Source organism: Coregonus lavaretus (assembly GCF_964263955.1).
Source record: "Coregonus lavaretus genome assembly, chromosome: 11".
Classification (NCBI taxonomy): domain Eukaryota; kingdom Metazoa; phylum Chordata; class Actinopteri; order Salmoniformes; family Salmonidae; genus Coregonus; species Coregonus lavaretus.
In genome coordinates, this window is record NC_139998.1 from 50,854,771 (window position 1) to 50,865,048 (window position 10,278).

Below are 10,278 nucleotides of genomic sequence, written 5' to 3' on the forward strand. Positions count from 1 at the left end.
AAACCAAGCTGCTTACCTATTGCAGATTCAGTCTTCCCAGCCTGGTGCAGGTCTACAATTTTGTTTCTGGTGTCCTTTGACAGCTCTTTGGTCTTGGCCATAGTGGAGTTTGGAGTGTGACTGTTTGAGGTTGTGGACAGGTGTCTTTTATACTGATAACAAGTTCAAACAGGTGCCATTAATACAGGTAACGAGTTGAGGACAGAGGAGCCTCTTAAAGAAGAAGTTACAGGTCTGTGAGAGCCAGAAATCTTGCTTGTTTGTAGGTGACCAAATACTTATTTTCCACCATAATTTGCAAATAAATTCATTAAAAATCCTACAATGTGATTTTCTGGAAAAAAATTCTCCATTTGTCTGTCATAGTTGACGTGTACCTATGATGAAAATTACAGGCCTCTCTCATCTTTTTAAGTGGGAGAACTTGCACAATTGGTGGCTGACTAAATACTTTTTTCCCCACTGTAAGTCAGGTAAACTGAGTCCTATTCCCTAAATCAAGTAAACTGAGTCATATTCCCTAAGTCAGGTAAACTGAGTCAAATAAGTCAGGTAAACTGAGTCATAGTCGCTGAGCCCTATCCACCGTACTATTGCCAGTAAGCTGTGTCAACGACGCTCTGGCTGAATGCTTCAAGCAGTGAGTTCTCACAAACATTTGCCTCTCAGTTCTTTTACACTCACTCTCTTCCCCCTTCAATCTGAAACCCTCACCCCAACATCTCACCCCTAGCACTCATCATCGATCTGAAACCCTCACCCCAACATCTCACCCCTAGCCCTCATCATCGATTTGAAACCCTCACCCCAACATCTCACCCCTAGCCCTCATCATCAATCTGAAACCCTCACCCCAACATCTCACCCCTAGCCCTCATCATCGATCTGAAACCCTCACCCCAACATCTCACCCCTAGCCCTCATCATCCACCCTGATCTCGGTCAATAGCCTATCTGGTAGCAGCCTCTCTGTCAATCTACCTAGAAGTCAGAGGTCAGGGGTCAACCACTCTCTCACAGCAGAAGAAGGGGTAAGGGGTGGCTAGCTGGCTGGAAAAAGGCTGTCAAGAGAGGAGGAGGAGGAGGAGGAGAAGGAGGATGATGATCAGGGAAGGTGAATACCAGGGGAGAAATGTATACTCTGTGCAGCATATAAAAGATTCCCCTCATTCCTTGAGCCTGAGCGCGGGCCACAGCTGGCAGTGATTAGTTTATGATTCACTTTAGCTGCACATAGAGGCTGCTTGTAAAAATATGAACAGTATAACTGTTTCCTGAGTTTGTGCTGACAGCACCTCCTGGGGGAGCGCCGCTCTCTGCAGAAACACATGGCGGCGGTGCTGGGCCTGTGCCAGCGGACGGATTAACCACGCTCGCCGCTAGTGTGGGGCCGCGCTAAGTGCTAATGCTAACGCTATGCAGGGAGAAAATGTTGGGTCAACACTGCGTTGGTTCAAATGTTTCTGAGTGTCTTCAGTGGAGAGGTGTGTGGCTCTCTAAGCTCAAGAGGCAGGGGAGAGAGGGTTTTGCTTTTGGCTGAGCTTCAGTAGCTGAAAAAAGACGGGCCTGAGTCCATGGTTAGTACATGGATAGGTTCCAAATAGATAAATATTATATGGTCACACTCTAAAGAACTATCTTTGACTCATATCTCTATTTTATCACTTTTCTTTTTTTAATACTTTATTTAACCAGGTAAGTCCCATTGAGGTAAGAATAACTTTTTCAAGGGAGCCCTGGCTGTGCCTGTAACCCCCTAGAGTCCAAGCCCTGTCGGGGGAGAGGGGGGTGCTTCTACTAAGCTATATGGAATTGTTTTAAGAAGGTCATACCAAGGATCATTTAGCTATTTGATTTTGAATTTTAAGACCCCTTGAAGTATCCCAAAAAAATATAGAAAAAATATTTTGATGAAGAAAATGTTTGCGCCTTACTGCTATTAGCCCGTAAAAACACATTGAATAATAGTTTTGTAGGCCAAACCGTTCGGACGCTACAGACGATTTTGTGAGAATACCGATTTTTGGGATGTCTCATGGTCTGACAAACACCGCTCTAGCTGTCACCTTTCATAGTGTTACATAGGTGGACAGTGGTGGAAAAAGTACCCAATTGTCATACTTAAAAGTATAGATACCTTAATAGAAAGTTACTCAAGTAAAAGTGAAAGTCAGCCAGTAAAATACTACTTGAGTAAAAGTCTAAAAGTATTTGGTTTTAAATATACTTAAGTATCAAAAGTAAATGTAATTGCTAAAATATACTTTCCAAAAGGTAAAGTAAAAGTATAAATCACTTAAAATTCCTCAAAGCAGACGGCAACAGTTTCTTGTTTTGAAAATGTACGGATAGCCAGGGGCACACTCCAAAACTCAGAGATTATTTACAAAAGATGCATTTGTGTTTACTGAGTCCGCCAGGCCAGAGGCAGTAGGGATGACAATGTGTTCTCTTGATAAGTGCATGAATTTGACCATTTTCCTGTCCTGCTAAGCATTCAAAATGTAATGAGTACTTTTGGTTATCAGGGAAAATGTATTGACTAAAAAGTACAATATTTTCTTTAGGAATGTAGTGAAGTAAAAGTAAAAGTAATCAAAAATATAAATAGTAAAGTAAAGTACAGATACCCCAAGAAACTACTTAAGTAGTACACCGCGGATGCGGTGGATTGAGATGCATCCAATGCCAAAAAACAGCTAGCTTATCTCAGATTTGTATGGGTATTTTTGTATTTTGCTAATTAGATTTCCGCGGGGGCACGGACATCAACCTTAGGGGTTATTCATCTGTTCCTGTGGAGTGTACAAAGTGTCTACCAGGTAGCGTCTTAGCACCGCGTGGTACTGGCCTTGTCACTGAGCTAGCTCTCTCACAAGGTTAGAGCTACGTCATCTGTGGGCTCTGCTGCCTCCAGCAACTCTGTCATCACATTCACAGAGCTCGTACTACAAACCATATGCATCCATCCACGGCACATGGTAACAGAGCAACAGTTTGTGTGTTGGCATTCCAGAAATGCAACTGGAAGAGGGTACTAAGTGGCTGTTAAATATTTGTGAGGAGATTAGGCCTCTCGCTTATGGAGGGGTTTATATCTATCTGATCTGGACTGTAGTTTAAGAATGTTAAAGACGTGTGTGTTTGGAGCAGAGAAGAAGACCAATTTAGTTGAAATGCACTCAAAAGGCATGATATGATATCACCCAGAGCCAGAGTTTTCACTCTTTTGATACTCATACTGTAAGCATATTCTTCACATTATTGACTGTATTACAATGTAATAAAGGGGGCGTTGCATTATAGCTCTGACTATAAGACTGGATGGATGGATGACATCGAAGTGATTGTTCCTGTGACATTATTTACGGAAGAGGATGTGGTGTCCTACACGCTTAGAAAAAAGGGTTCCTAAAGGGTTCTTTGGCTGTCCCCATAGGAAAACCCTTTCTGGTTCCACGTAGAACCCTCTGTGGAAAGGGACCTACATGGAAGCAAAAAGGGTTCTACCTAGAACCAAAAAGGGTTATTCAAAGGGTTCTCCTATGGGGACAGTAGCTGAAGAACCCTTTTAGGTTCTAGATACCACCCTTTTTTCTAAGAGTGCATTGACAATCTGATTTCATAACGCTTCATAACGAAGTTCACCGAAACCCACCCAATTCCATGATTTGTTTTTCACGTTGATTGCAGGTTTTTCCAACGTCCTAGCAGCGTAGCTACAGATGCCTTATCTTAATTTGATCATCCTGTTGTTGCAGGAATTTTCCTGCACAGCAGGAAATGCAAACTTGTAGTGTATTCCAGGTTTAAAAAGGCTTCTAAAGTTTGTAATTTCCACTTTAACATTTCAGATCTGATTTGCCCTAATGAAAAATGTATCAACCCCTACAAAACATTTCCATGAATTATAATCTGCATAATACAGTGAGGGAAAATGGTATTTGATCCCCTGCTGATTTTGTACGTTTGCCCACTGACAAAGAAATGATCAGTCTATAGTTTTAATGGTAGGTTTATTTGAACAGTGAGAGACAGAATAACAACAACAAAATCCAGAAAAACGCATGTCAAAAATGTTATAAATTGATTTGCATTTTAATGAGGGAAATAAGTATTTGACCCCTCTGTAAAACATGACTTAGTACTTGGTGGCAAAACCCTTGTTGGGGGTCAGACGTTTCTTGTAGTTGGCCACCAGGTTTGCACACATCTCAGGAGGAATTTTGTTCCACTCCTCTTTGCAGATCTTCTCCAAGTCATTAAGGTTTCGAGGCTGACGTATGGCAACTCGAATCTTCAGCTCCCTCCACAGATTTTCTATGGGATTAAGGTCTGGAGACTGGCTAGGCCACTCCAGGACCTTAATGTGCTTCTTCTTGAGCCACTCCTTTGTTGCCTTGGCTGTGTGTTTTGGGTCATTGTCATGCTGGAATACCCATCCACGATCTGAATGATTCAGAGGAGAACTGGGTGAAAGTTGTGGTCAGATGAGACCAAAATGGAGCTCTTTGGCATCAACTCAACTCGCCGTGTTTGGAGGAGGAGGAATGCTGCCTATGACCCCAAGAACACCATCCCCACCGTCAAACATGGAGGTGGAAACATTATGCTTTGGGGGTATTTTTCTGCTTGGGGATAGGACAACTTCACCGCATCAAAGGGACGATGGACAGGGCCATGTACTGTCAAATCTTGGGTGAGAACCTCCTTCCCTCAGCCAGGGCATTGAAAATGGGTCGTGGGTGGGTATTCCAGCATGACAATGACCCAAAACACACAGCCAAGGCAACAAAGGAGTGGCTCAAGAAGAAGCACATTAAGGTCCTGGAGTGGCCTAGCCAGTCTCCAGACCTTAATCCCATAGAAAATCTGTGGAGGGAGCTGAAGATTCGAGTTGCCAAACGTCAGCCTCGAAACCTTAATGACTTGGAGAAGATCTGCAAAGAGGAGTGGTACAAAATCCCTCCTGAGATGTGTGCAAACCTGGTGGCCAACTACAAGAAACGTCTGACCTCTGTGATTGCCAACAAGGGTTTTGCCACCAAGTACTAAGTCATGTTTTACAGAGGGGTCAAATACTTATTTCCCTCATTAAAATGCAAATCAATTTATAACATTTTTGACATGCGTTTTTCTGGATTTTTTTGTTGTTATTCTGTCTCTCACTGTTCAAATAAACCTACCATTAAAATTATAGACTGATCATTTCTTTGTCAGTGGGCAAACGTACAAAATCAGCAGGGGATCAAATACTTTTTTTCCCCTCACTGTTATTCATATTTCCTGTAGCTCCAGGATTATTTTCCTGCTGTAGCAAACTGCCTCAAATTAAGATCCTACATCTGTATGGTTCTAATTGGAAAGGTTGGAAAAACATCCCATCTGTTAGTTATAACTCTGAATAAAAAGCAATTCACTTGTTGTTGTTTTTCTTTCCTCTCTGAAAATTGGTGCGCTCAATGCAAAGTGTGACTCTTTGAAGTGTGCCCTGAAGAACAATACACTCCACAGATCTTTTGGGTATTGGCACAGTCTCGTCTAGTTGGAGCTATTCTGCTTAACATTTATAAAGATTTGTTTGTACACATCTGTGTCTAATACCACCAGGGACGAAGCTTAATTTATTTAATCTAAATCCAGAAAGCCTTGGTTGTTGCTCGCCCGCCCCGAGCCGTTAGGGTACGCTATGTCACAAACATGTCATGCTCAAATGCCTTGTCTAAAATATTGCAAAATGTAAACACGAATAGGCTTTCTCCTCCGAGGCCACAAGGCACGGGGGGGCTTTCAGTCGAATGCATGCTCTGGTGTTTGTTGACTTTAGATCATAATATGTGGTAGATGGAGGATTGTGGGAAGTTTCCATTCACTGACTACATACTGTACAACATACTATTAGGGCCGTTCGAAATCCTTTAACTGCTCCAGTGTGTTGGTTAGATAATATGCTGCGTAGTACATAGCACTTTGATCAAGCAAGACGTTTGATAAAGATAATTGTCAAGGTCGAGGTAAGGAGTACACCAAGGCGCAGCGTGATGAACAAACATGACTTTAATTAGTTAAAGCGTCAAAATACAAAACAAAACACGACTCGTGACGTCCACGGTATCAATGACCAAACACGGAACAAAAACCCACAAACCCAAAGGGAAAAACATACAGTTTAAATATGGCTCCCAATCAGAGACAACCAGCCAACAGCTGACACTCGTTGCCTCTGATTGGGAGTCACACAGGCAAACATAGAAATCAACAAACTAGAACCCCCAACATAGAAATACACACATAGAAATGAACACACCCTGGCTCAACATAATGAGTCCCAGAGCCAGGGTGTGACAGTACCCCCCCCTAAAGGCGCGGACTGCGACCGCGCCTCAACTAAACAAACCAGGGGAGGGCTGGGCGGGCATACCTCCTCGGCGGCGGTTCTGGCTCCGGCCTTGACCACCACCCTCCAATACACCCCCCATAGTACCCCTGGTCCAGTCTGGCCCCGCCGGCTGGAGCAGGACTGGACTTAACAGGAGCGATCCTAACCAGGCTGTCGACTCGCACCCCTGGCTTGGTGCGTGGAGGAGGAACGGGCCTTACCAGGCTGACGACGCGCACCCCTGGCTTGATGCGTGGAGGAGGAACGGGCCTTACCAGGCTGACGACTCGCACCCCTGGCTTGGTGCGTGGAGAAGGAACGGGCCTTACCAGGCTGACTTCTCGCACCCCTGGCTTAGTGCGAGTGGCAGGAACAGGCCGGACCGGGCTGGCGACGCGCACCGTAGGTTTGGTGCGAGTGGCAGGAACAGGCCGGGTCGGGCTGGCGATGCGCACCGTAGACTTGGTGCGGGTGACAGGAACAGGCCGGGTCGGGCTGGCGACGCGCACCGTAGACTTGGTGCGGGTGGCAGGAACAGGCCGGACCGGGCTGTCGACGCACACCGTAGGCTTGGTGCGTGGAGCAGGAACAGGCCGGGCTGGGCTGTCGACGCACACCGTAGGCCTGGTGCGTGGAGCAGGGACAGGCCGGACTGGGCTGGCGACGCACACCGTAGGCTTGGTGCGTAGAGCAGGGACAGGCCGGGCTGGGCTGGCGACGCACACCGTAGGCTTGGTGCGTGGAGCAGGGACAGGCCGGACTGGGCTGGCGACGCACACCGTAGGTTTAGTGCGTGGAGCAGGGACAGGCCGGGCTGGGCTGTCGACGCACACCGTAGGCTTGGTGCGTAGAGCAGGGACAGGCCGGGCTGGGCTGTCGACGCACACCGTAGGCTTGGTGCGTGGAGCAGGGACAGGCCGGACTGGGCTGGCGACGCACACCGTAGGTTTAGTGCGTGGAGCAGGGACAGGCCGGGCTGGGCTGTCGACGCACACCGTAGGCTTGGTGCGTGGAGCAGGGACAGGCCGAACCGGGCTGTGGAGACGGATAGGAGGCCTGGAGTGAAGAGCGGCCACCACCCGTCCTGGCTGAATGCCTACCCTCACACACTCTGTGTGAGGCATCCGCACAGGACATACAGGGCGGTGTACCCCTGGCCTGGTGGCCTTCTGGATCCGCCCCCTTTTCTCCTCCGTCAGCCCCGTCGTCCATGCCGTGTGCCCCCCCCTAAAAATTTTCTGGGGTTGCCTCACGACCGTCCGACGACGACCCTGATCACGCCGTAGCTCCTCTCTACGGCGCGCCTCCACCGTCTCTTCTCCCGGCGCTTCCTCCCATGTCCAGCCCAAGAGCTGCCCCTGGACACGCTGATTGGTCGTTGCATGGTGGGTTTTTCTGTCAAGGTCGAGGTAAGGAGTAGACCAAGGCGCAGCGTGATGAACAAACATGACTTTAATTAGTTAAAGCGTCAAAATACAAAACAAAACACGACTCGTGACGTCCACGGTATCAATGACCGAACACGGAACAAAAACCCACAAACCCAAAGGGAAAAACATACCGTTTAAATATGGCTCCCAATCAGAGACAACCAGCCAACAGCTGACACTCGTTGCCTCTGATTGGGAGTCACACAGGCAAACATAGAAATCAACAAACTAGAACCCCCAACATAGAAATACACACATAGAAATGAACACACCCTGGCTCAACATAATGAGTCCCAGAGCCAGGGTGTGACAATAATCATACGACACCACAGATGTCAGAGTGTATAAATAGGAAATCAATGTATTTATGCACTTGAGCATCTGATTATTTCAAAATGAGAAATTAGACAATTGATTCACTCTCTCTCTTTCTCTCTCTCTCTGTCCTCCAGGGTGTCAGGTCCTCTCCTCTCCCCAGGGATGAAGGGTACAGGCACTTCCCCTCCTCAGGAGAAGCAGCAGAACCTCCACCCCCACCACAAGCCCTACTCTCACTACCACCACCAGGCTGCCAGCGACGGTAAGACCAGACCAACACAGTCTCGCCTCTCTCAACCCAAGCTAACCAACAGGCCAATTTAGTGGCTGGAACCCTCAGAGCATTGGTTGAATATAGAAATGTACACACTGAGTGTACAAAACATTAGGAACACCTTCCTAATATTGAGTTGCACCCCCTTTTGCCCTCAGAACAGCCTCAATTCCTTGGGGCATGGACTCTACAAGGTGTCGAAAGCGTTCCACAGGGATGCTGGACCATGTTGACTCCAATGATTCCCACAGTTGTGTCATGTTGGCTGGATGTCCTTTGGGTGGTGGACCATTCTTGATACACACGGGAAACTGTTGAGCGTGAAAAACCCAACAGCATTGCTGTTCCTGACACAAACTGGTGCGCCTTGCACCTACTACCATACCCCGTTCAAAGGCACTTAAATATTTTGTCTTGCCCATTCACCCTCTGAATGGCACAAATACACAATCTATGTCTTAATTGTCTAAAGGCTTAAAAATCGTTCTTTAAACTGTCTCCTCCCCTTCATCTATGCTGATTTAAGTGGATTTAACAAGTGACATCAATAAGGGATCATAGTTTTCACCTGGTCAGTCTATGTCATGGAAAGAGCAGGTGTTCCTAATGTTTTGTACACTCAGTATATTACACAACTGACTCAACTTTCTCTCATATAGGATAGATAATGCAGAAGTTCTATGTAATAGATTTCTATCTGCAACTCTCTGAACACCCCACTTTTATGGAACTGACAACTTTATTTTGTGTGGAATAGAGAAAAGCATCAAATACATTTCTAACTGCACCGTTTAAAACATTCCATTCCATTGAATTGGCCTTGGCCTATGCCTCACACTTTACCAACATATGAACATGAAAGGACACAAGGGGAGGAAGCCGTGTCGGAGAATTGGGACGCGTTCCGTGGATCTGTTAGAGCGTTTAGCGTTGAGCAGAGAGAGAAGATTGCAGTCAGAGAGACAGAGCAGGAGAAACCACAGGCATGAACCTCCTCTGCTCTGAATTAGCCAACAAAACGCTGCCTTCTGTAGTCAGCTGTCTCTCGCTCTCTAAGGCTGCTCCACTAAGGCTGCTCTAGCTAGCTGTCACTGCAGACCCACTCCCTAATGCCTTAAACACAGCTTTCCCTGTTAAAGATCTACGCGTGGATGTCTCTGAAACCACGCTGTGGTCGGGGAGTTGCGTAAAGTGCTCCAGAAAAGGCTGCTTTCACATTATCATGACTCCCGTACTTGAGTACAAAAATAGAAGGGGGACAATTGACAAATGCTAACACGGAGAAACTGGAAGAGTTAGCGCGCTAACACAAATGTAGCGTTATAATAGCTCGAAGCCACACAATGTTTCAAGTTGATGTATGGAATCACTTTACAAACACAATAATCATCCGTATTGTTTGGTCACAAGGAATTCCCCCTTCAGACACTTTTATTTCCCTTTCCCTTCCCCTCTTGACCCGATAGAAATAGAATGACTAAAATGGGTATTCCCACTGGACCCAAGTCTATAGGTCCAGAGGCCATATTGAGCGTTCCCACAAGGGTTCCAGTTAAATTGCAGTGGTGTTAGGGGCTTTGTACATTCTAGTTATTCTGTGCTTGACCCTCTCCTCCCCTCTCTCTGTAGATTACCAGGGCAGCTTTCAGAGCTGCTTCCATTTTGGAGACTCCTACAGAATGGAACAGTCTGTGAGTGGTGTTCATGTACCAGCTGACTCACATGGCTACACTTCTCACCAGCACAACGGCTTCCACATGTCCAGCACCAGCAGTGGCTCTGCTGCAGGTGAGACCTGGCATAGATCATCTCAACTTCCTCCTTCTCCTCCTCTAACATTTCATTTGTTTCCCTGTCATTTCTTTCAGCGTTTTGTC

General features: G+C 46.5%; 1 protein-coding gene across 1 annotated transcript in view; it reads left to right on the forward strand.

Annotated features, from left to right (window-relative positions):
* The window catches only part of glis1b (GLIS family zinc finger 1b), a gene marked incomplete at its 5' end in the record, with an annotated part of 50,690 nt that overhangs the window by 39,551 nt on the left and 861 nt on the right, over window positions 1–10,278 (forward strand). Inside the window, 2 exons of the mRNA XM_084172095.1 lie at window positions 8,262–8,389; window positions 10,031–10,189. Coding sequence (XP_084028221.1) covers window positions 8,262–8,389; window positions 10,031–10,189 — 287 coding nt within the window. The remainder of the gene's footprint in view (window positions 1–8,261; window positions 8,390–10,030; window positions 10,190–10,278) is intronic.